General features: G+C 32.9%; 1 protein-coding gene across 7 annotated transcripts in view; it reads right to left on the reverse strand.

Moving 5' to 3' along the window:
* LOC145316960 (lysine-specific demethylase 6A-like) overlaps positions 1-26487 on the reverse strand; it is a 35531-nt gene extending 9044 nt beyond the window's left edge. For 5 of the 7 annotated variants that reach the window (XR_013878783.1, XR_013878782.1, XR_013878781.1 and 2 more), the window contains exons 1-3: positions 19046-19208; positions 17107-17946; positions 303-422 (exon numbers count right to left, since the gene is read on the reverse strand). Coding sequence is in view for 2 of the 7 variants with exons in the window: in XM_080157814.1 (XP_080013940.1) it covers positions 303-422; positions 17107-17946; positions 19046-19102 (1017 nt within the window). In the remaining 5 variants the exon portion in view is untranslated. Of the gene's footprint in view, positions 1-302; positions 423-17106; positions 17947-19045; positions 19209-25640 lie in introns of those variants that run through there. The other 2 variants (XM_080157814.1, XM_080157815.1) reach the window with 2 other exon arrangements.
* Between the last annotated feature and the right edge of the window lie 1504 nt (positions 26488-27991).

Consider the following 27991-nt stretch of genomic DNA (forward strand, 5'->3'; position numbering starts at 1 on the left):
TTAATAAATTATTAATTTTCTTAATTTTTCACAATATTGGCATTTTTTCACAATGAAGGTACTCTTTATAACGGCCGAACTTCCTATTGGACAGTTTTGCTTTCATAGGCTGCTGTAATTGCCCGAAAATTATTTCAAACTGGATGATCAACCAAACATAACACATTCATAATTTTTTTATTTTAGTTTTGCCTTACGATAAAGTTCACATTTTTAGATGAAAAAATGTATGAAAACAGACTAACAGACAAAGTCATTTAAAGAGCAGCTCAGCAACTAATACAAATAATTAACTTTTTTACCTTGGGATTAACAGAGAACTCTGAGCCAAGCCTTTCTTTGGCTTCTTTATATGAGGTAGACAGGTATTCAGCATATTTAGAGATGGTTGTGTGGGACCTACTTGATGTACAGTACCAAACCTATAATATAATATTATATAATATTTAGAGATGGTTGTGTGGGACCTACTTGATGTACAGTACCAAACCTATAATATAATATTATATAATATTTAGAGATGGTTGTGTGGGACCTACTTGATGTACAGTACCAAACCTATAATATAATATTATATAGTATTTAGAGATGGTTGTGTGGGACCTACTTGATGTACAGTACCAAACCTATAATATAATATTATATAATATTTAGAGATGGTTGTGTGGGACCTACTTGCTGTACAGTACCAAACCTATAATATAATATTATTCTATTTGTTGATTTCAAAAATTAAATCAAATACCTACCTACCTATTTTTAGTTGTAAGTGACATTTTTGATATAAATGTCCTTGTTAAAGTATGGACAACGCAAAATCAAAATGCAAAGCAAAGATACATTGAAAATGCTTACTTTCTTTTTATTGTGCAAACTATCTTACAAAAATGTACCTAAATCTTTTTTCTATAATCATCCTATGTACTTTTATCTAAAAACTAAGTTCTTTTTTTAAAAGTATATGTAAATAAATCCAAACAAAGCACTTTGAAACAAATATGTTTGTATTTCTTTTTTATACTAAATTAACAAAGATAAAAATATTCATAAACATGAAGAAGCTAATAATATTATTGATGAAAATATAAAGAGTAAAGTATTATACAGGAAGTTATAACTGTTTTTGGCAGGCATTGTCAATAAATAACTAAAAACAAAATAATCGCTATTTTATGAAAACATATCATAAATCCACCAATTACAATGACCAGCCCTAGTTATAGAGTAGCCGTACAACTAATAAAACATGGGATTACAAAGGGCTTTCTTGAAAATGCAAAATTGTGCCTAAAAATATCCATTCTTCTATTCATAATTTATCAACCAAAGTCAGCTAATTTCAAGAAAATTCAACACACCATGCCTTAAATCGTTCAAAATTATTTCATAGGCCTAAAACTAAATATCTTAAATTTATTGGTGGATTATTTAACAAAGCATATTTCTGTGCCTTTATGAAAATTATAATGAATTTAATAGATATCTTAGATCTTAGAAATCTTAATGGATAAGAGAATGACCAATAATTTAATCAATACACTAATTATTAAGATCAAAATTACCCAATAATTAGATTAAAAATATACTAGGAACGTTGAAACACTGCTAAAAAATACATCCCAATCAAGATTAAATATAAAATTCAAAAATTCCCTGGCCATTGAAGTAGTGATGTCAGGTTCAAATCGACAAATAACTCTTAATTATCACCGCAATGAAAAATATCTTTATTAGACTTAAGGATAGCATGGCAAGTATATTTTTTGTAAGTATAAGTTATAAGACAAGAAAAGACATTAAATATATATTTATTTTATTATAGATATAAAATAGAACAAGGTTCTTTGTTCAAAATCTAGGCCAGCTAAGAATATTTAAGTAAAAGGCCTTGCTTTTTATTTTGCAAAATTAGAAAAAAAATACTTGTCGCATTCGTTGACATAAAAAATTCAGTGACTTATATCAAAGCTTGATTGGGTTGTACAAAGAATCAGTACTCAAACTTCTCCACCGATAATTTTAATTAACATAAAGGTTATCGTGAATGTAGGTGTATTGTATATCAAATTGTTTATTGTCTTATCAATTAAGATTTAAGTCTTAAAAATTTAATTTAAAGAAAAGGGACAAAAAAATATTCCAATAAAATAAAAAATATTTTTTAAAAAGCCTTAAAAGCAAAAACATGTTTAAGTTAAACAATTTTTCATTTTTTAGGACATGAAAATGGCAAAGCCTTTTATGGAAAGTGGAAAGAAAAAGCATAATAATATAATAATAGCCATGTCATGTTTAAATAATAATCTTACAATTGATGGATAAAACGAGAAAAAAGTAAAACTATCATAGCAAAACTAAATTGAAAAATTCTCAATAAAAACAAGAACAATAAACAGTAATACAGAAAATACAGTTAAGACATATTTGTTTAAAGAACACCATTTGACCGTGCATTAGGATTGATGTACTTTTAAACAAGAAAGATAAATCAGTCTTTTAAACTAACTTACAAGGACAGACCCAAGTTATAGAGTAGATAAACTACTAAAAAGAAAGGAGAGTAAAGAAAAATTAAAAGGGGAGTTTTTATACTAGTATTAGCATAAAGGTATTTTTTCAGCGTTTTTTCACTTCCGCAAATTGTTCAACAATATCATATAACCCAGGGATCTTAAAGGATAAGATAATGGCTGATAAATTGAAGTATATTCCCATTGATGATACACAAACTTACAACCAATCAAATTTCAATTAAAGTCCCCAAAGTTGTTAAGCCTTAGGAACTAATTTAATAAATGCCAAATGCCCCCTCCCTCCCTGCATTTAACCAGAACCGCAAACTATTAATACAGCACAAAATGCAAATTCTGTTTTAGTCAAAATGCAGAATTTTACGGAAGTGATTGCACAGATTTTTTTTACAATTTCTGTCAGTCAATAGTTCAATACACACAGCAAATATTTTCAATCATTTTAAAGTGACTTTTTCTTTTATTTTTATATTATAAGTAAAAATTCTACTTTTTAAAATCTCATTTTAGTGTTTAATTCCCTAAATAAGGTAAATATTTTCATTTCTTAATGTTACAAAAAATTGTGTGTGTGTGTAGTTTGCTATTACAACTCCAAGGTTCATAATAATGGGAAGTGGGAGAGGAGAAGAATAACCGGTTTCTCCCTGCAACAAGCACCACACACACACACACACACACAGCCAAGGAGAAAGGGGGAAAATGAAGAGTATAGAAATGATTATTTTGTTGGTGGGGAAGGGAAGAAATTTTGGGAAAGCCGGATCAATGTCCTACGTATAAATTTTCGTATTATGCTGTTTTGACATTAAATGTCTTTCAATAAAAAATATATATCAAGCACAAATGTATATTTGTATTAGAAAATCTTGTAAAATAAAAAAATATTATATATTAGACAATTTGCAAGAAGGTTAATAAACCTTTTTCAGACAGCTAGATTTGTGAAGTTTTAATGCATATATTAAATATGTAGCAAATTTTGGAGACTAAAATATATGCTGTCTACAAAATTGTAGTTGGAAGTTATGTCCAGTATGATCTATGAAACATATGGAATGATTGTTATAAAATTTTCAGTGAAGCTTTATATGGTAGTTATAGCTTTTAAAGGAGGGGGGGGGGGGGGGAGGTGGTAATTTTTCATTTCTTAACTGAAATACAAAATGTTATGAGGGGAGGGACCACCCACCTCTTTTCTTTCATCATTAAGACTAGGGGAGAAGCAACTTGTACTAAAAAAAATATAAAAACAACATACCACAAAATACAGAGTATGAGAGTAGAAGACTTGGAAAAAAAGATAATGAAATGTGTGTATGTACAATTTATTTTGGCCGGTAGAGTGTAATTACTTTTTATGCATGTTTGTGTGTGTATTAAGAGATATAAGTTTTCCGGAATTTTAATGTAGGGAGTAGATTTGAAATCTGCATCAAAGGGGGATGTGGAAAATAACCATTTGGGCAGGGGGGGGGGGTTTACTCGAGAACCCTTAGAGCTAGAGGGAGCTAATTTTGGATTTAAGCTTCTATGGGGCCAAAGTTACTTTTAAAATTATCGTCGACCCCCCACCCCCCCCCAAAAATTTTTTTTTTGGGGGGGGGTAAAATTTTTTTTTATTGCATTTCTCGCCGAATTAGGCAATTTGGAATCATTTGAGACCATGTTATTTTTTTCAAAAATTTTTCGCCTTACAAGCAACCCTGCGGGGGGACTTAGTCATTTTTTTCAAATTCTCGTTTATGAAGGTATATCTTAAATACAGTATGCTACTCTCTTAGTTTTAAAGATAATTGGATGAAATCTTTTTGATTGTGTCACTAATTACCCCAAGTTTTGGTATCTTTAAAAAAAAACGGCGGCGGGACCGCCGCTCCCGCCGTCCGCCGCCGTTTTCCGCCGCCACCAAAAAAGAAATTTTTTATTGCATTTCTCGCCGAATTAGGCAATTTGGAATCATTTGAGACCATGTTATTTTTTCAAAAATTTTTCCCCTAACAAGCAACCCTGCGGGGGGGACTTAGTCATTTTTTTCAAATTCTCGTTTATGAAGGTATATCTTAAATACTGTATGCTACTCTCTTAGTTTTAAAGATAATTGGATGAAATCTTTTTGATTGTGTCACTAATTACCCCAAGTTTTGATTCAGTTATGTAAATAAGTATTATTTAAAAAAAATCAGGTTGATATCTTTAAAAATAAGCTCAGAACTCATATTTTTAGCGTTTGGGGGGTTTTTGTGCTCCACAAGCCCTAAGAAGGAAAGTCCCAAAATGAATCTGTAATGGTTCGTTGATTCAGTTATGTTAAAAAAGTATTATTTAAAAAAAATCAGGTTGATATCTTTAAAAATAAGCTCAGAACTCATATTTTTAGCGTTTGGGGGGTTTTTGTGCTCCACAAGCCCTAAGAAGGAAAGTGCCGAAATTCAATTTTCAAAGTTTTATGTGTACATCCAGTCGTATAAGAGAGCCTACAAAAAGAATTAGGTTGATAACTATAAAAATAAGCCCACACGGCCTTCCCAAACTTGGGGTAAGGGGGGGGGGGAAGTTTGTACAGTTATAGGAAATGAAATTCAGTACTAAAGTTTGGGAGGGCCGTGTGGGTTTGTTTTTAGAGTTATCAACCTAATTCTTTTTGTGAGCTCTCTTATATGACTGGATCTACACATAAAACTTTGAAAATTGAATTTTGGGACTTTCCCTCTAGGGGCTAGTGGAGCAAAAGACCCCCCCAAACACTAAAAATTTAAGTTCTGAGCTTATTTTTAGAGATATTGAGATTATTTTTTTTTCAGAATTTGGAATCATTTGAGACCATGTTATTTTTTTCAAAAATTTTTCGCCTTACAAGCAACCCTGCGGGGGGACTTAGTCATTTTTTTCAAATTCTCGTTTATGAAGGTATATCTTAAATACAGTATGCTACTCTCTTAGTTTTAAAGATAATTGGATGAAATCTTTTTGATTGTGTCACTAAGGGGGGGGGGGGAAGTTTGTACAGTTATAGGAAATGAAATTCAGTATAAAAGTTTGGGAGGGCCGTGTGGGCTTGTTTTTATAGTTATCAACCTAATTCTTTTTGTAGGCTCTCTTATATGATTGGATGTACACATAAAACTTTGAAAATTGAATTTCGGCACTTTCCTTCTTGGGGCTTGTGGAGCACAAAAACCCCCCAAACGCTAAAAATATGAGTTCTGAGCTTATTTTTAAAGATATCAACCTGATTTTTTTAAATAATACTTTTTTAACATAACTGAATCAACGAATCATTACAGATTTCATTTTGGGACTTTCCTTCTAGGGGCTTGTGGAGCAAAAGACCCCCAAAAACTAAAAATATGCGTTCTGAGCTTATTTTTAAAGATATCAACCTGATTTTTTTAAAATAATACTTTTTAACATAACTGAATCAACGAACCTTTACAGATTTCATTTTGGGACTTTCCTTCTAGGGCCTTGTGGAGCAAAAGACCCCAAAAACACTAAAAATATGCGTTCTGAGTTTATTTTTAAAGATACCAACCTGATTTTTTTTAAATAATACATTTTTTAACATAACTGAATCAACGAACCATTGCAGATTTCATTTTGGGACTTTCCTTCTAGGGGCTTGTGGGGCAAAAGACCCCAAAAACACTAAAAATATGAGTTCTGATCTTATTTTTAAAGATATCAACATGATTTTTTTAAGGAAACTTTTTGAACATAACCAAACTAGGGAACAATTACATATTTTAATTTAGGACTTTCCTTCTAGGGGATTTTGGAGCAAAAGAACCACAAAACACTAAAAATATTAGTTCTGAGCTTTTTTTTAGAGACATCAACCTGATTTTTAAAAAATAATACTTCTTTAACATAACCAAACTAATAAACCATTACAGATTTCATTTTCGGACTTTCCTTCTAGGGTCTACTGGAGCAAAAGACCCCCAAAACACTAAAAATATTGGGACTTTCCTTCTAGGGGCTTGTGGAGCAAAAGAACCACAAAACACTAAAAATATTAGTTCTGACCTTATTTTTAAAGATATCAACCTGATTTTTTTAAGAACACTTTTTTAACATAATCGAACTTAGTAACTTTTACAGGTTTCATTCGATTATGTTAAAAAAGTATTATTTAAAAAAAATCAGGTTGATATCTTTAAAAATAAGCTCAGAACTCATACTTTTAGTGTTTTTGGGGGTCTTTTGCTCCACAAATCACAAGAATAAAAGTCCCAAAATGAAATCTGTAATAGTTCGTTGGTTCGGTTATGTTAAAAAAGTATTATTTTTAAAAAATCAGGTTGATATCTTTAAAAATAAGCTCAGAACTCATATTTTTAGTGGTTTAAGGGTCGTTTGCTCCACAAGCCCCTAGAAGGATAGTCCCAAAATGAAATTTGTAATGGTTTGTTGATTCGGTTATGTTAAAAAAGTATTATTAAAAAAAATCAGGTTGATATCTTTAAAAATAAGCTTATAACTCTTATTTTTAGTGTATTGGGGGTCTTTTGCTCAACAAGCTCCTAAAAGGAAAGTCCCAAATGAAATCTGTAATGGTTCGTTGATTCGGTTATGTTAAAAAAGTATTATTTAAAAAAATCAGGTTGATATCTTTTAAAATAAGCTTAGAACTCATATTTTTAGTTTTTTGGGGGGATCTTTTGCTCCACAAGCCCCTAGAAGGAAAGTCCCAATATGAAATCTGTAATGGTTTGTTGATTCGATTATGTTAAAAAAGTATTATTTTTAAAAAATCAGGTTGATATCTTTAATAATAAGCTCAGAACTCATATTTTTAGTGTTTGGGGGGTTTTGTGCTCCACAAGCCCCAAGAAGGAAAGTCCCAAAATGAAATCTGTAATGGTTCGTTGATTCAGTTATGTTAAAAAAGTATTATTTAAAAAAATCAGGTTGATATCTTTAAAAATAAGCTCAGAACTCATATTTTTAGCGTTTGGGGGGTTTTTGTGCTCCACAAGCCCTAAGAAGGAAAGTCCCAAAATGAATCTGTAATGGTTCGTTGATTCAGTTATGTTAAAAAAGTGTTATTTAAAAAAAATCAGGTTGATATCTTTAAAAATAAGCTCAGAACTCATATTTTTAGCGTTTGGGGGGTTTTTGTGCTCCACAAGCCCTAAGAAGGAAAGTGCCGAAATTCAATTTTCAAAGTTTTATGTGTACATCCAGTCGTATAAGAGAGCCTACAAAAAGAATTAGGTTGATAACTATAAAAATAAGCCCACACGGCCTTCCCAAACTTGGGTAAGGTTGATATCTTTAAAAATAAGCTCAGAACTCATATTTTTAGCGTTTGGGGGGTTTTTGTGCTCCACAAGCCCTAAAAAGGAAAGTGCCGAAATTCAATTTTCAAAGTTTTATGTGTACATCCAGTCGTATAAGAGAGCCTACAAAAAGAATTAGGTTGATAACTATAAAAATAAGCCCACACGGCCTTCCCAAACTTGGGGTAAGGGGGGGGGGGGGAGTTTGTACAGTTATAGGAAATGAAATTCAGTATAAAAGTTTGGGAAGGCCGTGTGGGCTTATTTTTATAGTTATCAACCTAATTCTTTTTGTAGGCTCTCTTATACGACTGGATGTACACAAAAAACTTTGAAAATTGAATTTCGGCACTTTCCCTCTAGGGGCTAGTGGAGCAAAAGACCCCCCAAACACTAAAAATTTAAGTTCTGAGCTTATTTTTAGAGATATTGAGATTATTTTTTTTTCAGAAACCTTTTTTAACAAAACCAAACTAAGTAATCATTGGAGATTTCATTTTTGGACTTTCCTTCTAGGGGCTTGTGGAGCAACAGACCCCCAAAACCACTAAAAATAAGCTTAAAGATATCAACCTGATTTTTTTTAAATAAAACTTTTTTAACATAACTAGATCAACGAACCATTACAGATTTCATTTTGGGACTTTCCTTCTAGGGGCTAGTGGAGCAAAAGACCCCCCCAAACACTAAAAATTTAAGTTCTGAGCTTATTTTTAGAGATATTGAGATGATTTTTTTTGTCAGAAACCTTTTTTAACATAACCAAACTAAGTAATCATTGGAGATTTCATTTTGGGACTTTCCTTCTAGGGGCTTGTGGAGCAACAGACCCCCAAAAACACTAAAAATATGCGTTCTGAGCTTATTTTTAAAGATATCAACCTGATTCTTTTTAAATAATACTTTTTTAACATAACTGAATCAACGAACCATTACAGATTTCATTTTGGAACTTTCCTTCTAGGGGCTAGTGGAGCAAAAGACCCCCCCAAACACTAAAAATTTAAGTTCTGAGCTTATTTTTAGAGATATTGGGATGATTTTTTTTAGAAACCTTTTATTACATAACCAAACTAAGTAATCATTGCAGATTTCATTTTTGGACTTCCCTTCTTGGGGCTAGTGGAGCAAAAGACCCACAAACACTAAACATTTAGGTTCTGAGCTTATTTTTAGAGATATTAAGATGTTTTTTTTCAGAAAACTTTTTTAACACAACCAAACTAAGTAATCATTGCAGATTTCATTTTGGGACTTTCCTTCTAGGGGCTTGTGGAGCAACAGACCCCCAAAAACACTAAAAATATGAGTTCTGAGCTTATTTTTAAAGATATCAACCTGATTTTTTTAAATAATACTTTTTTAACATAACCGAACTAAGAAAGCATTACAGATTTCATTTTCGGACTTTCTTTCTAGGGTCTAGTTGAGCAAAAGACCCCCAAAACACTAAAAATATGAGTTCTGACCTTATTTTTAAAGATATCAACCTGATTTTTTTTAAGAACACTTTTTTAACATGACCGAACTTGGTAACTTTTACAGATTTTTATTGTTTTAGGGTCTTTTGCTTCACTAGCTTATAGAAGGAAAGTCCCAAAATGAAATCTGTAAAAGTTACCAAGTTTGGTTGTGTTAAAAAAGTGTTCTAAAAAAAAGGAAGTTGATATCTTTAAAAATAAGCTCAGAACTCATATTTTTAGTGTTTTGGGGGTCTTTTGCTCCACTAGCCCCTAGAAGGAAACTCCCAAAATGAAAGGGGGGGGGGGGGCGAAAGTGACACTTTTTGAAACCAAAATTAAAAGTTAAAGGAACTCAACTAAAAAAAAGAGTTACAGGTCTGACATTTTGCATGGCAGTTGCTTTATAGGGGTACAATATGGAACTGTGAAGAAACGGCGGCGCAACCGCCGAAAACCGCCGAGAAAAGGCAACAAAAATTACGGCGGGAAATGGCGGTTTTCGCGGTTGCGCCGCCGTTTCTTCACAGTTCCATATTGTACCCCTATAAAGCAACTGCCATGCAAAATCTCAGACCTGTAACCCTTTTTTTAGTTGAGTTCCTTTGTTGACTCTTAGTTTTGGTTTCAAAAAGTGTCACTTTCGCCCCCCGGCCCCCCCTTTGTAATGGTTCCTTAATTCGGTTATGTTAAAAAAGTTTTCTTTAAAAAATCAGATTGACATTTTTAAAAATAAGCTCAGAACTCATATTTTTAGTGTTTTTGGAGTATTTTGCTCCACTAGCTCCTAGAAGGAAAGTCCCAAAATGAAGTCCCAATAAAAAATCAGGTTGATATCTTTAAAAATAAGCTCAGAATGCATATTTTTAGTGTTTTTGGGGGTCTGTTGCTCCACAAGCCCCTAGAAGGAAAGTCCCAAAATGAAATCTGTAATGGTTCGTTGATTCAATTATGTTAAAAAGTATTATTTAAAAAAAATCAGGTTGATATCTTTAAAATTAAGCTCAGAACGATATTTTTGGTGTTTTTGGGGGTCTGTTGCTCCACAAGCCCCTAGAAGGAAAGTTCCAAAATGAAATCTGCAATGATTACTTAGTTTGGTTATGTTAAAAAAGGTTTCTGAAAAAAAATCATCTCAATATCTCTAAAAATAAGCTCAGAACTTAAATTTTTAGTGTTTGGGGGGGGTCTTTTGCTCCACTAGCCCCTAGAAGGAAAGTCCAAAAATGAAATCTGCAATGATTACTTAGTTTGGTTATGTAATAAAAGGTTTCTAAAAAAAATCATCCCAATATCTCTAAAAATAAGCTCAGAACTTAAATTTTTAGTGTTTGGGGGGGTCTTTTGCTCCACTAGCCCCTAGAAGGAAAGTTCCAAAATGAAATCTGTAATGGTTCGTTGATTCAGTTATGTTAAAAAAGTATTATTTAAAAAGAATCAGGTTGATATCTTTAAAAATAAGCTCAGAACGCATATTTTTAGTGTTTTTGGGGGTCTGTTGCTCCACAAGCCCCTAGAAGGAAAGTCCCAAAATAAAATCTCCAATGATTACTTAGTTTGGTTATGTTAAAAAAGGTTTCTGACAAAAAAAATCATCTCAATATCTCTAAAAATAAGCTCAGAACTTAAATTTTTAGTGTTTGGGGGGGTCTTTTGCTCCACTAGCCCCTAGAAGGAAAGTCCCAAAATGAAATCTGTAATGGTTCGTTGATCTAGTTATGTTAAAAAAGTTTTATTTAAAAAAAATCAGGTTGATATCTTTAAAAATAAGCTCAGAACGCATATTTTTAGTGTTTTTGGGGGTCTGTTGCTCCACAAGCCCCTAGAAGGAAAGTCCAAAAATGAAATCTCCAATGATTACTTAGTTTGGTTTTGTTAAAAAAGGTTTCTGAAAAAAAAATAATCTCAATATCTCTAAAAATAAGCTCAGAACTTAAATTTTTAGTGTTTGGGGGGGTCTTTTGCTCCACTAGCCCCTAGAGGGAAAGTGCCGAAGTTCAATTTTCAAAGTTTTATGTGTACATCCAGTCGTATAAGAGAGCCTACAAAAAGAATTAGGTTGATAACTATAAAAATAAGCCCACACGGCCTTCCCAAACTTTTATACTGAATTTCATTTCCTATAACTGTACAAACTTCCCCCCCCCCCCTTACCCCAAGTTTGGGAAGGCCGTGTGGGCTTATTTTTATAGTTATCAACCTAATTCTTTTTGTAGGCTCTCTTATACGACTGGATGTACACATAAAACTTTGAAAATTGAATTTCGGCACTTTCCTTCTTAGGGCTTGTGGAGCACAAAAACCCCCCAAACGCTAAAAATATGAGTTCTGAGCTTATTTTTAAAGATATCAACCTTACCCAAGTTTGGGAAGGCCGTGTGGGCTTATTTTTATAGTTATCAACCTAATTCTTTTTGTAGGCTCTCTTATACGACTGGATGTACACATAAAACTTTGAAAATTGAATTTCGGCACTTTCCTTCACAAAAAGAATTAGGTTGATAACTCTAAAAACAAACCCACACGGCCCTCCCAAACTTTAGTACTGAATTTCATTTCCTATAACTGTACAAACTTCCCCCCCCCCCCTTACCCCAAGTTTGGGAAGGCCGTGTGGGCTTATTTTTATAGTTATCAACCTAATTCTTTTTGTAGGCTCTCTTATACGACTGGATGTACACATAAAACTTTGAAAATTGAATTTCGGCACTTTCCTTCTTAGGGCTTGTGGAGCACAAAAACCCCCCAAACGCTAAAAATATGAGTTCTGAGCTTATTTTTAAAGATATCAACCTTACCCAAGTTTGGGAAGGCCGTGTGGGCTTATTTTTATAGTTATCAACCTAATTCTTTTTGTAGGCTCTCTTATACGACTGGATGTACACATAAAACTTTGAAAATTGAATTTCGGCACTTTCCTTCACAAAAAGAATTAGGTTGATAACTCTAAAAACAAACCCACACGGCCCTCCCAAACTTTAGTACTGAATTTCATTTCCTATAACTGTACAAACTTCCCCCCCCCCCTTACCCCAAGTTTGGGAAGGCCGTGTGGGCTTATTTTTATAGTTATCAACCTAATTCTTTTTGTAGGCTCTCTTATACGACTGGATGTACACATAAAACTTTGAAAATTGAATTTCGGCACTTTCCTTCTTAGGGCTTGTGGAGCACAAAAACCCCCCAAACGCTAAAAATATGAGTTCTGAGCTTATTTTTAAAGATATCAACCTTACCCAAGTTTGGGAAGGCCGTGTGGGCTTATTTTTATAGTTATCAACCTAATTCTTTTTGTAGGCTCTCTTATACGACTGGATGTACACATAAAACTTTGAAAATTGAATTTCGGCACTTTCCTTCTTAGGGCTTGTGGAGCACAAAAACCCCCCAAACGCTAAAAATATGAGTTCTGAGCTTATTTTTAAAGATATCAACCTGATTTTTTTTAAATAATACTTTTTTAACATAACTGAATCAACGAACCATTACAGATTCATTTTGGGACTTTCCTTCTTAGGGCTTGTGGAGCACAAAAACCCCCCAAACGCTAAAAATATGAGTTCTGAGCTTATTTTTAAAGATATCAACCTGATTTTTTTAAATAATACTTTTTAACATAACTGAATCAAAACTTGGGGTAATTAGTGACACAATCAAAAAGATTTCATCCAATTATCTTTAAAACTAAGAGAGTAGCATACAGTATTTAAGATATACCTTCATAAACGAGAATTTGAAAAAAATGACTAAGTCCCCCCCGCAGGGTTGCTTGTTAGGGGAAAAATTTTTGAAAAAATAACATGGTCTCAAATGATTCCAAATTGCCTAATTCGGCGAGAAATGCAATAAAAAATTTCTTTTTTGGTGGCGGCGGAAAACGGCGGCGGACGGCGGGAGCGGCGGTCCCGCCGCCGTTTTTTTTTAAAGATACCAAAACTTGGGGTAATTAGTGACACAATCAAAAAGATTTCATCCAATTATCTTTAAAACTAAGAGAGTAGCATACTGTATTTAAGATATACCTTCATAAACGAGAATTTGAAAAAAATGACTAAGTCCCCCCGCAGGGTTGCTTGTAAGGCGAAAAATTTTTGAAAAAAATAACATGGTCTCAAATGATTCCAAATTGCCTAATTCGGCGAGAAATGCAATAAAAAAAATTTTTACCCCCCCCCCCAAAAAAAATTTTTGGGGGGGGGGGTGGGGGGTCGACGATAATTTTAAAAGTAACTTTGGCCCCATAGAAGCTTAAATCCAAAATTAGCTCCCTCTAGCTCTAAGGGTTCTCGAGTAAACCCCCCCCCCCTGCCCAAATGGTTATTTTCCACATCCCCCTTTTAAGGATTTTTTATAAAATTCGTTTTTTGTAAAATTCTTTATCTGAAAGCGAAAATACATTTTAAGTTAATTAATTTTGACCAATAGGATAGGTGGATTTTAAACTACCTGCGCTCTAATTGGTTGAATGATGTACGACATCCAATCAGAGCGCAGATTTTTTAAATCCACCAATCACAGATGCCAAAATTAATTAACTTAATTTGTATTTCCGCTTTTAGATAAAGAATTATACAAAAAACGAATTTTATAAAAAATCCTTAAAATTTGATGCAGATTTCAAATCTACTCCCTACATTAAAATTCCGGAAAACTTATATCTCTTAGTGTGTATGTGTGTGTGTGTATGTGTGTGTGTGTATGTATGTGTGTGTATGTATGTGTATGTGTATGTATCTGTGTGTGTGTGTATGTATGTATGTGTGTGTGTGTGTGTGTGTTTGTGTGTAAATGCTTTCTCTTGCTGATGAGATACAAAGATTGAATTGAATTTGCTTTGTAAATGATTGATAACACAAATTATGTCTGGTGTTTGTTCATTATTATCTAAAGAACAGTTGACGCAAAGAACAATTATGCCGATGAGTAGCGTAGCTAAAGTTATATGAATTATTGGCATAAACTGATGTTGATTTTTAGAAATTTTAATAGCTATTAAACAAGGAACTGACGAACATAACACAATTAATGTAGAGTTGCTGTGCTATTAAAAAGTATTTTTTTAACTATTTGATGACGAGAAATAAAATTTCCACAAAATTAATCGACGTTAGCAACAAAAATTAATAGAATTATTTTTTTTATGGCAAAAGATAATAAAATTTTAATCAAGTATTGTTTGCCGTAAAATGAAATTCCCGAGATAAGACTGAACAAACAAAGCATTATTCAAATATTCTGACTATACAACTTTTCAACTTGAAACAAAAGAATTTTTACAAACAAAAAATATACGATAAGAGGAAAAAATCATTCATTTTATTGTTTTATTGGTTGAGTAAAGAGGTTATAAAACAAAATAGAGAAGGTGAATGTATTTTTATGTATGCTGTATTATAGATAAGCTTTTTAAATATAAGAATGTAGGGGGAGGGGGGGGGGGGGGGAATCAATAATGCTAAGGGAATTAAGCATATCTTTTTACATTTAATCATCATTCAAAATATGCATACCTATAAAATTGGATCTGAATTTTATAAGCTATTTTTCAGGATTTAGGTTTAATTTTAGATTAAAAATATCCTTTTTTCAGCACTAAACTCTAAAAATACTGTTTTTGCGGGCAGAATGCCTAGCTAGCTGTAGAATGACATCACGTGATAAAGCAAAAACTATTCAAGATATAATAAGCAAAAAGTGGCTCTTTTCCCTCTAGTGCCCCCCCCCCCCCTTCTCCCCTTACCCAAACACACACCTACACTTTATAAAGGGGTAAGGTAACCCACCGTTTTGGCCTGAATACTTCAAATAAATACACAGAAAATAATAATAATACGAAAACTATGAAAGTAAAGGAGCCTTTATAAGATAGATTTAAATTAACCCACTATTTTGTTGCTAAAAAAGTTTAATCTTGACTATAAGTAGTACATTAGGGAAATTCTTTGAAATATATGAAGATAAAGAACAGAAAAGTATTATTCAGCAAAAATAATTGACAAGTGTTAATTCTAAAAGGCAGAATATGTAGGTAATTAAATTCTTTTTCAAAGTACTGTCAATATAAAATACCATTGTCGTCAAGAGATTAGAGGCACAAAATATTTCTAAACTGCTCCTTTTTCTAAAGTTCCTTTAGTGACTTAAATAACTAAGGTGAATGCCACCTTCGCTAGTTATAAAAGGATAGGCAAAAACTATTGGCAGGTTTTCAGAGGCCCTTCTCTTCACTTTGAATTTGAAGTACATTTGACAAAGAAATATATGTATGTGTGTGGAGGATGGTGGGGGCTATTAAGACACCCAAACCCAAGTAGATCTTAACTATTCATTTTAGAGCAAAAAGTTGAAATAAAAACAGGTTAATGTTGTGTAGGTAAGTGATGGGAAAAACGAAACAAAAGTAAAAAATGTTCCATTTATTTGTTTTCTTACAAAATGTTTTAACTTTTTTGTTGTCATAAAAAAGTGGTTGTGACAATATTTAAAATCAATATTTTAAATTAAAATCAACACTAACCTAATATACAATATTATAAAAATTACAAGATTATGTAGATAATGAACTGATAGAGAAACTGCGCAGAGACTGTGATCTTAACGTTATTTAGTTAGCAGACAGAAGTTTGAATACATCTTTTTATATAGAAGCTGCACTACTGTAAATAAAATAAAAAGACAGGACTATTTTTATATTTCTAGGCCTCTTCTATCAGAGGTCATTGAATGCTTAACTACAAAACAATGGACATATCAAATTGGATAAAAACAAGGATGACTACATTAGCAAAAGATCAAACTAAGGGAAATTAAAGATGACCAAGCTAATTTTTTAACTATGTTTATGTTATAGCTGAATAAAACAAAAATAAAGCCAAATATTATTACCAGCCCTAAGAATTTTTATAAAATCTGACATTTCTTCTAAATTGAAGATAAACTGAATATGATTTGCTATAGGTATAAATTTCTCCATATTATATTAGATCTATTAAGCAGACAAAATCTTATCTGGTTAAACTTTTACATAGAAATGCTTTTCTTGCATCAGTGTATGTGTGTGTATGTGTGTGTGTGTGTGTGTGTATGTGTGTGTAATAGTATTTTGTGAGACACAACATTTTATAATACTTTTTACAATCACAAAAATGTCTAGGTAATGAAATGTTCAAACAACGAATTTGTACTGTTTTTATAAATTCAAAGAATTACGTTATAAAAATACGAACCCTTGCAATAGTTATAGAAAAGACGTGGATATTATGAAAGGGGTAAAATTGTCGTCAATTTAGGTTGCTGTCGGCGTTCATATAGTATGTGGGGAAGGGAAGGGGTAAAGGGGGCGGAGTCGTTATTATTGAAATCTACAAGTTACCCTTTATTAGAGTACCCGATAATCTGGTGTAAGATCCAAGTAATAATAAATCCATTAGCCTAGCCAAAATTTTAAGCAATAATATTTTAAGTAGCCAACCTTGTTAAACTTCCTTCAAAGAACTGCCTTAATACCCTTCAGACGAAAGAATTTTTATTCAATGTATGTATATTATTTAGCAGAATTTTTGAAAACTAGATTTACTTAACGTGGCAAAATATGAAAGACATATGTCGCCTATGGCTATAAACCAATTTTCAAGCTAAATATTCAAGTAAAGGCTTAAAAATGTCAGAAATAAATGTACGGGTAAAGAATCGGAGCGTCTAAAATTTTGCGGATTTATTTAAGAAACCAAAGGAATCGAATCAGTTCTGATTTTTAGTCAATATTGGTAGATGAATCCTGTAACAGATTAAGTTTACTATTTAAACATAAGAGTTAGAAGTAGTTCAGACCTGTTCTTTGAGCGAGGGATCCCAGTTCTCATCACTGCTCTGCTCCAGCTGGCTTCTAATCTCCACAGGATGGTTGGGGTGTGTCTCCACCAGAGACTTGGTCGTGTACAGGGACAGGTCCATATCACAAACTTGCGGCAGACCGCGGATGACGGTGATCGGCCGCTGCAGGCACCACTCGAGCAGCTGCGGCGAAAAGGCCTCCGACTGCGTTTTGACGTGCACGCACGGCGTGGCTGGCAACAGTTGGGCGGCGCTCAGCTTCGGAAGGTTAGCCCGGCGCTTCGGCATTGGAGTGTCGGGCAGTAATGAGGTAGGTATGATTCCGTCCTTGGGTGGACCAACGCGGTCGCATTCTTCTAATATTTCACTAGAAGTCATGTCAAATCGCACATTCGGCCGCGGCTGTTGGTCGGCTGCGGTTTCACTTTTAACATCACTATTAGAAGTTGGCTTTGTCTCTTGCGAGGATTCACTTTTTTCATTTTTAATTGAACTAATATTGCTAACTCTAACTTCACACATTTTAATATCCTGTGCGTTCTCTTCCTTTTTAATTTCATTAGCGGCTGCAATTGCCGCAGCGCGGGCCAGCCGCGGTGAGCCAGTCACGCCACGGCCACCACTCGGCGACGACGAGGCGGTGGCACGGCCCGGCGAACCGTTGCGGCCGCTGCCTGCGGCATGTTTGTCTGGAGATTTTGTTGAGGTGGCGGCCGTTTGCTGCGACCGGCCCGGAGCTGTCCCATAACGGGATATCCGAATTTTTAGACTAGATTCCTCTTTTGTGACCAGCACAGGGGATGGGGAGGGTTTGAAGCGTTTGGCGGAACCGTTTTCCTAAAATAAAATATTAATTAAATCTATACAGAATAAGACACGTTAAAATTCTTTAAGGTTTATTTTTGCTGAACTACAATTTTTAGCACTTTCAGCATTTGAAGAAAATTTTACAATATCATTATCCTTATTAATTTTATTCACCCTCTCTCCACCCTAACCCAACTAGAATTTTTAAAACAGGTTAGGTTAGGTTCGTATTACTTTAGGTACCTACCTAGAACTAAACAAATATTTTTTTTGAAGGGGTGAGGGGATTTTTGGGTCCCTTTTAAGTTTGATCGGATACCAAAAAATCTTTTAGTAATAGATTTTTTTGTGCAAAAATTGCAAACGTCGTCAATAGTGGAAAATTTATAAATTTTACATAAAAATAAAATAAGTTTATATGGAACAAAATGTCTGCTGATAAATATAATTTTAAAATACAAATTGTTTTTCGTTATCATCAACATATTTTTTTCAAAATGAAGTTTAATATTATACAAAAATGTGGTAAACGCTTGGCTAAATATCAAATAACGTGCGTTTAAAAATTTAAAATGCACAAAAAAAGTTAAAATGCAAAATACATCAATTCAAATGAAAATTCTTTCCTACTTTTGTTTCTGAGAAGTCAGTTGCATTATTGTTGGGAGCGAGGATTCTATATAATTAGGATTGTCTGTACGTTTAATCAATGATAACAAAAAAGCTAAGTTGAAATACAGATAGACTTAAAATTTTATTATTCATTAAAAATCAGAGATTTGAATTTTATAATTTCATGAACTTTTTTATTCCTGTTTTAAAGTAAAGAGAGAGGGAAATAAGAATTTTAAGTTTTTTTTTACATGCTTCCTTGATTTTGAATGAAAGAAAGGATATTTCTTGACTTGCCTTAATTATTTGAATTATGATTAATGATAAAACATATTGGAATTTCTGATAAGCAAAAAAAACAAGATTATCTTAAAATTGACCATATTGTCAAAAAATACAAATACGAATATTTTTTTAGAACTTGTAAAAAGTTTGATTGGAGATAGCATTGATTGAGGGCCTATTCAAACTAATAGAGATAATTTGTGGTAATAATCCCTGAATCCCTGGTACTTACCTCTGAGAGTGGAAGGTTCCTTCTCTCCCTGGAGGGAATTTCTGTATTGACTCCCATGATTATGCACAGCAACACCACGATGGACTACATCAACTTAATGGAAGTGGAGGGCGGCAGAATTTATGTGCGGGGCCGCAGCCTTAATTGTAAATCTCTTTCACATCTGAAAAAAAGAATAAGACATTATTTTAAAATTCTAGATTTTATTAATTTCTTTTCTAAACTTAGCTTTTAAAATATTTATCTCAATTTAAATGATAACAAATCTTTAATTATAAGGATAAAGTGTAATATTTATCAAAATGTCTGAGTACTAAGTAATCTAAACCCAAAAAGTTAGAGGCATAACTGTATTTCATTAGATGAAATATTCTTGATATATTCCTTACTTAACTAAATTTTTTGCCTATTGAATCCATTCAACAAGAGAGGAGGGTGATAAAATTTGATGGCTAAATATTTTGTGACTTGTAAACACTAAAACACCCAATTTGAATATTTGGGACATTATTACACCTAACAACAGTTGACCAAAATATTTCACAACAATGGTGTTCACTATTTTACACCAATATTAAATTTAATTACAAGGACAAGAAAAATAGGCCTTAAAGAATGTATTTAAAAAAAAAGTATCAGTTGTGAAGTCTAACTTTATCAACTTTGAATTAAGATAATCTTTATGTTAGTTATCAAAATAAAAGATAACAAATATTGGTCAGTATTGTAAAAACATCTAAACATCCATAACAACAATGACAAAGCCATAAACTGTTTCAAAACTTCAAAAAAAAAGGGTTGAAAAGCTTTTCAAGTTGTATGAGAAAGGGCGGGGTTTCAAAAGCTCCTTTTTATCTCAAACCTTCAAAAAAAGGGAGTAGTATAATATTGCAGGGATAAGACAATGGCCGATAAATTGATGTACATTCCCAATGATGATTCACATAATTATTAATTACCTCTTCTATAGATTTCAATTAGTGGTTGAAAGTTTTGACACTTAACTTGAAGCAACCAATCAAAATTCAAAATGGTACCCAACGAGTAAGAAAACGAAATAATATACCTTTAGGGACTAGTGTAAGAAACAGCCTAATTCCCCCCCCCCCCTGATAATATTGTAGAAAGAAAAGGACGCGCAGAATTTAGATTAAGTTTCAGCTTCGTTGTGGGGTACATTTTAAAACTCCGAATTTGAAGCTTCACTTCATAACATGGTATAACTCAGATTTTACGCGTTTTGTAACCTTTTCCCTCCCCCCATCCCCTTTAAAAAACACCCACACTATTAATACTTTCACTATTCCTTCTTCCCCCCCCCCCCTCTACAGCATGGCTACGGTTTCATAAGGATTTTATTCTAGCAAGGGATGTTTTATCAATTTAATGATGATCTAAAAAGGATAATAATATACATAAGTTGTGCATTAACATATTAAGATAACAGGTAAATAAATGGTATTGAGTAAAATAATACACTAAAATTAACAGAGAAATTAATGTTTATACTACAAAATCAAATATCCTCTGTGGAAAAATAAACGCAAGAGAGAAGATTCCTACTAAGTAATCAGAGGAATTCTCACAAAAAGATCTAGTTCCTTATTTTTCAAAGGAGCCAAAAAAAACTTTATTTCTCTGTAGCCTTACAAAGAGACGAGTTATATAATTGCTTCGCTACCAAAAAAAATCACTCTACCTTTGTTTCCCCCTAATTCCCTACCCCTCATATTTGACCCGACCTTAGTCAAACTAAGTTTTTACTACTTTTCCCCCTTTTTTACGCATCTTCAAAATTCCCTTCCCCTTTTTTATGAACCTATATATATAATCTAGCTAATATCTTGGCTTCCCTCTACTACTACCCCCATGGTCTAAATATCCCCATATTTTCCTCAAAAATCTCCCCAATCGCCCAAGTTGTTTCTGAAATGGTCTGCAAACCCAATCTATAATAATGATATTGACTATAAAAGCGTTTTAAGGATGTGTTTACAATTTTTCTTAAATATTCAGTCTGCTTTTACCCATAGACAAATGTCTCAGAATAATTGCAAATAAAAAGGGTAGGTTTTGTATAAAAAAAATTTCTTCTCTAAAGTCAACAGTATTAATTTTTGTGCAAAAGGACATAAAATGTGTGTCATTGGGAAAACATCCTGTTAGGTGGTTCCTCTAAAACCCCAGAGGTTTCGCCACACACACACATACGAACAGTTGTTTGATATGGCTTAAGAGTCGAACGAAGCTACATTTATTCAAGGTTTCCCTGGGGCGCGCGCACACGCGCACATGCAACACACACACCACACGCGCGAGCACTACTTCGTGTAGCCACTAAACTTAAAGAAGAAAAACTTTTTTGTGTGTGTTTCTTGAAAAGCGCGCGGAAATTGACAACAGAAAAAAGTTGAAGCTTTTGTTTACCAATTTTATGAAGATATCAATTTGGATGTCAAGACGCTAACTTCAAAATATGAAAGAAAATAAATAATAATCTAAAATAAGTTTAGGTATGTTGAATTTAAAATTAATAACTTTCATTCTTTATTTTTATTAGAAACAAGGATGACAACAACCATAAAAGCAAAGCACTGAAACGTTAGGACAAACGAACATTAACACTTGTATAGTGTCAGAACTGAATAATCAGAATATAAATGTATAAAGGTCAAAGCAAAATTGTAAGTAAATTTGTTGAAAAACTGCTTGATAAAGGATAATGTTTATGGACAAACTTACATTTTTAGGACTTGATTATAGAGTTGCTTCGCCTATAACATTATACTTTGTTGTCCCAGGAATCAGTAAACCAAAAATCAGATCAATCGGATGATTAGATCATATAAAAATTTGTTGTTAAAAAACAAAACAAAATTAACATGTTTAAAATGGACGTATGGACATTTTAGTAATGATTATAGAGTTGCTACGCTTTCTAAATCGTACTAACTACTAAAGGAATCACCATGCAAAGTTTGAAATCGATGGGACAATTCTAACATGCCTAAATTAAAGAAAAAAGCTATCCGTTACGGACGTACGGACGGACCGACCCTAATTATAGAAAAGCTTCGCTTTTAAAAATATTTCACATCTTGTCTTGATGGAAAAAAATGCATGTATAACTAAGGTGCGCCATTTTTTCATCCTTGGAAATTTTCATTATGCAAAAATGCATAAAAAATGATTTTTGTTGAGGATATTTTATTTAAAACATATGAAAAAATTCACATACAAGATTAGTTAAAGACGGATATGACAGCTGGAAGATAACTTTTTTCCCGTCAAAATTTACATTGATGCTAAAAGAATAAGGTCAATTTGTTTATCTTCAAGTGCTATATCTCTATCTCTTTAAAAGTCAGGGATATTAAGAAATAAGACATTGGACGATAATTAGGACAAATTAGATAATCAAAATTATCCCTTCCATAGATTAAAATTGAAGGTAAGAAGTTAGGACACTGCAACTGTATACCAACCAATCAAGTTTAAATTAAAGTACCATAAGATTTAAAGCCAAGGAATAGGAAAACGTGTTTACAAAATTTTAGCACAAGTGTATGATTTACAGTCCAATGTCACCTTCCTGGCTGTTAAAAGGGTTCTTGATTTATATTTCTGAGATGATGCCTCTAGAGATTATCTTATGAGGGAGGGTAAGAATTAACATCCACCAACTTAAAAGTATTAGCTGAAAAACTAATTTCTGTTAAAGCTTAAAATGGACACAAACCTGCCAAGGACTAATATAAAGATTCATAAAAAGAAGAACTTTAAACTGTCAAGTGTCATCTATTTATCTATTAACACAATCATTTAAGTAGAAAAGCATTATATAACACATATCCTTTCTGTTTTATATTAAAATTTATGGGTATCGTCTTTTTCGTGGCAACGCCCTTTAGGGGGCGTTTCTTCGTATGTTCACAGTAGCTTTTCTCCTATTTCTAGCCCCTGCGGGGCACATCACCTAACCTAACCTAAAAAAACATATCAAAAGCCATTTTGAAAACACGACGAATCGCCCCTTAAGGGGCGTTGCCATGAAAGTGATTATACCCGTAGATAGATATATCTATGTATAATTCTTTTTTTCATGAACATTATCACAAACCACAATTATTTTTCACTAGTTACTTAAACAAATTTGCATATACTACACTAAATTAATTCTTTCGTCAAGTATAACAAGGATGACAACATCCATAAGTAGCGAAGCACAAAATTTCGTGGATGGGACTGACGGTCATTGTTGTTTTCTAAAAACGACGGGAAATTTAATTTTGATATCTTTAACTGAAAAAAATTTGAAAATCGATTAATAAACACCATAGATATGGGGGAAAATGTAAAAAATATAAAAATAGCCAAAAACCTGCAAAAAGTCAGTCTGACCGTCATTGTTGATTTCTTCAATTGAGCGGAAATTTAATTTTGATATCTTTAACTGAAAAAATTTTGAAAATCGGTCCATAAACACCAAAGATATGGGGGAAAATGTAAAAAAATATAAAAATAGCCAAAAACCTGCAAAAAGGCAGTCTGACCGTCATTGTTGTTTTCTTCAAACGAAGGGAAATTTAATTTTGATATCTTTAACTGAAAAAAGTTTGAAATTCGGACCATAAACACCAAAGATATGGGGGAAAATGTAAAAAATATAAAAATAGCCAAAAACCTGCAAAAAGTCAGTCTGACCGTCATTGTTGATTTCTTCAATTGAGCGGAAATTTAATTTTGATATCTTTAACTGAAAAAATTTTGAAAATCGGTCCATAAACACCAAAGATATGGGGGAAAATGTAAAAAAATATAAAAATAGCCAAAAACCTGCAAAAAGGCAGTCTGACCGTCATTGTTGTTTTCTTCAAACGACTGAAAATTTAATTTTGTATATCTAACTGAAAATATTTTGAAAATCGGACCATAAACACCAAAGATATGAGGAAAAATGTGGAAAATAAAAAAATAGCCTAAAACCTGCTAGAAAGCCGTCCGACCGCCATTGATGTTATATAGTTAATTGTGCTCCTTAATGATGGGAATGTTGTCAAAAAATTTCAGCTTTCTATCTTTTATAGGAGCTGAGTAAATCCCATTTCCCCCATAGCGTTACGGACTGACGGACTGACGGACGGACAAAGTGAATTATAGAGTAGCTTCGCTACTAAAAAAGTTTAGAAAAATTAAATAACTAGGTATTTAATTTTTCCAGTATGGCTTTGAAACCTATCAATAACCGCTGGATTCAAACCAGTTCTCAGCCATAAAGAGAAATCATGTGCAGCATCGTATTACAAATTTCTATAAAAATTATTAGGTTTAAAAATCATAAAACTGGTTTAATCTGACAATTTTTCATTCTAATATACGCGGAACGCTGTATGTAATTCGATGCGAAAAACAACTATTATAGATTTTGAATAAGTAATGCAAATATTAAATTTGTTATTTCGGCGCCTCGGGGCTAACACAACTAGTTTTATCTTATAATTTTTCATTTTAATAGGTATTCGTGGAAAGCTGTTTATAATACGATACGAAAAATAACTATTACATCTTTTAAAAAGTTATGCAAATATTAATTTTGTAATTTCGGCCCCTTAGGTCTAACACAACTGGTTTTATCTTAAAATTTTTCATTTTAATATTCGTGGAAAGCTGTCTTTTAAAAATACGATAATAACATATTAAAGGATCTTAAAAAGTAATGCAAATATTAATTTTGTAATTTACACGCCAAAATGAAAACATTTGAACAGTCGTTGAGTTTTACAAAGAAAAGGTTTAATAATATTTTTATTAGGTACAAGTGTTATTTACTTATTTTGTTGTTAGAATGAATCATGCTAAGAAAAACCTTCAAAATTTTGGAATTAAGGACTTTTCGTGAATAATATTCTTATTTATTAGGTAAATAGTTTGATGTCTGTTCGTATTTCTCTTCGTCTATTCAAAAGATCTCTGAAACTGTGAGACTATTTTGATATTGCTTTTAAGAGAATCTCCATAATGAACCTTTAGTGCAGTGGTTTTAGGTCTTTTTTTTATTCCACTAACCAATGGAGATAAAACATTGTGCTTGGTAGTATTGCACCAAGAGGCTAGAGGCGAAGCTGCAAGTAAAGAATTCCAAGATATGCTTATTTTTAAAAATTGTGACATTTGTCAGAAAAATCTATGCCTATAAGTAGCAGAACTTATAAACTAAAACCAAAAAAATATTAAGGCAATTTAACAAAACTAATTAAATAGAAGGCAAAATAAAACAAATTTTCTGCTTTGATGACAATTTTCAGTGATTGATGCGGCCTGAGCAAAAACAATTCAGTTTTGGTTCAATAAACTTTAATACCAGGGGCAGTAAAGGGAAAATTAACCATTAATAGAAAACTAATTTCCAGAATCACAATATCAGTTTTGTGAGGTTATACTTTTAGTTTATAGAAAAAGAAACTGGAGGGGGAGGGATGGGTATAGGGGAAGTTTTTATAATGGTTCCGGTGTTGCGGCTTAAACCACCCCCCTTTTTTTACTTCCTATTGGGGTAGAAAATAACTGAGTGACGGGCTGGAGGGAAGAGTCTCACCTGGAACGAAGGGAATCAAAGGTGCACAAAGTGATAAAATAACAACAACAGCACCTGAACAGCTGTGGTGTGGAGATTTATTAACCAGCGCTGATCCTAACAAACCACAACATAGTTCTCTGTATGCACAGTACACAGGTTCTATTCCCTGTACAATTTGTATTATTAAAGATTAATAATACGTGTATATTTGTGTGTGTGTGCGTCCTCCCTATATCTAGAGTTTCTTCATGTTATTAAACACACACACACACACAATACTGTGAGCTCTTAGTAATACACTACTATATTACATTCACACTTCCTCCTACAGATATTTCAAACAAAACTCACTATCTTCATTCAATAATCTAACTATATCACCGGTACTTTCTTATTTAACTAATAATTTATGAGCACAATATTATATCACTGTTGCTAATGATTTATAATTTTACTATAATATCATATTATATATTATCTAACTCGGGCAGTGTGACTGTGTATAGGAAAGTTGTGTCCCTCCTCCGTGACTTGCCGATGAGGCAGGCAGGGCCAAACTATTAGTATTACTGTACTGGATTCTACTGTTAGTGTAGAGTAGGAGGGATCCTAAAAGCGTCAATTTAGGATAATTAAACCACTGTAGCTGTATGTCAAAGCTAAAGAATGTATTGTTATTATTTGTGTATGATAACTATAGGGACAGCTAAGAGCTGCGCAGGAGTTGATGTTCTCTTCTCTTCTCTTTCCCTGCAAGATATCCTTCCCCTTTTCAGGATGCAGCAATTCCTTCCTTCTCCTCTTTTTTTGCGTGACCCAACTCCACGGCTTGCACAATGAGCCATAACAAGGTTGTACTGAAAATGTAAAAAGTTAATTATTGTCAAGGGTAGAAATTGTTGGATAATGGGAATTTCTATTTCTATGACTAAAGTGGTGTTTCTATAATTAGCAGATTTATATTGCGTCAACAAAATTTTCAAATCAAAATTCAAAAATCTTTTTTAACAAGGACATAAATAAACATTTCTTCTAAAGAAAAACTGAATCAGAGTTGTAGATTAGACACTTAATGGTTAGTAGAATGTTCATAGTAAATCAACCGCCATTTTTGAAAATTAGCCAATTTTTGGAGGTTTTTTGAACTTTTCTCAGTCTAGGAACGAGATATTTTGAAAATTTCAAAAATTCCTGATTCTACTCCTCAAAACCTATTCAGGGAGCACCATGAAGCCATAGTTCTGATGCAATGATTTTTTGACCCCCATAAGGGGGGCGTCAAAATTTCAAAGTGAAATTACTGGGCATAATACTTGTCCAAAATAGATAAAATTCTAACACAAGTTTTTTTCACCAAAAGGCATAATAATTGCAACTGCACTACTTAAATTTCAAAAAAAAAGCCGGGAAAAAAAATCCCCTAACCTTTATAAACGAGAATTTGAAAAAAAATGACCTTAACAGGGTTGCTTGTGAGGGGAAAATTTTTTGAAAAAATAACATGGTCTCAAATGATTCCAAATTGCCTAATTCGGCGAGAAATTATTAATTCGCCGTTTTTTTTTATAAAGATACTAAAATTTTGGGTAATTAATGACACAACCAAAAAGATTTTACTTAATTATCTCTTAAACTAAGGGAGTAGCGCCCAAAATAAAATTACTGGCATGTCGTGTGCAGAGTCACCACTTTTACCCCCCCCCCCCTCCTTTTTTTTTGACAGCCCTAAAATTAGTAAATGACCAAAAAATGCTAAAAAACCTTTCTGTTAACTAATGACCCAAAAGTGCTAAAGAATCTTTCTGTCATCAAATGTTAAAACATACCTTAGAATTTTAGATTATAGAATGCCTCTACAACATTGCCTCGACTAACTCACTGTGAATTGCGACTTGCACACAAACCCAACACTGAACACGGACGTACAAACTCATCCACACACAAACGCTAACTAAGAGAGGGGATGGATAGGGAAATAAGAGAAGGTCTAGAGAGAGAAGAAACTCTTGTCCCCTTTCTCTATGAAATTATGTTGTGTGTATGTGTGTGTGTGTGTGTACTACTCACACATTCCACTTTGCAACCCCTAGCTAAAACTAGGGGGTGAGAACACCCTCATTTCACCACCCCATCCCATTTACCTACCCTTCAAACATAACAAACACACACACATACAATTTTATCTCTCAAACACACGCATACACACACACACTATCAACAAACAGGAACAAGTTTTGATATATTTGGATGAGGTTACATATATAATCTTCCCTTCACCATTTCTTTCAAAAAAAATTGCAAGGAAACATTTATATATCTACACCTACATACTAGAAAGTTAATTGAAAAATATACCTTCCTTTTTTTCG

Source organism: Acartia tonsa, chromosome 4, assembly GCF_053477335.1.
Source record: "Acartia tonsa isolate MP-2025a chromosome 4, ASM5347733v1, whole genome shotgun sequence".
Classification (NCBI taxonomy): domain Eukaryota; kingdom Metazoa; phylum Arthropoda; class Copepoda; order Calanoida; family Acartiidae; genus Acartia; species Acartia tonsa.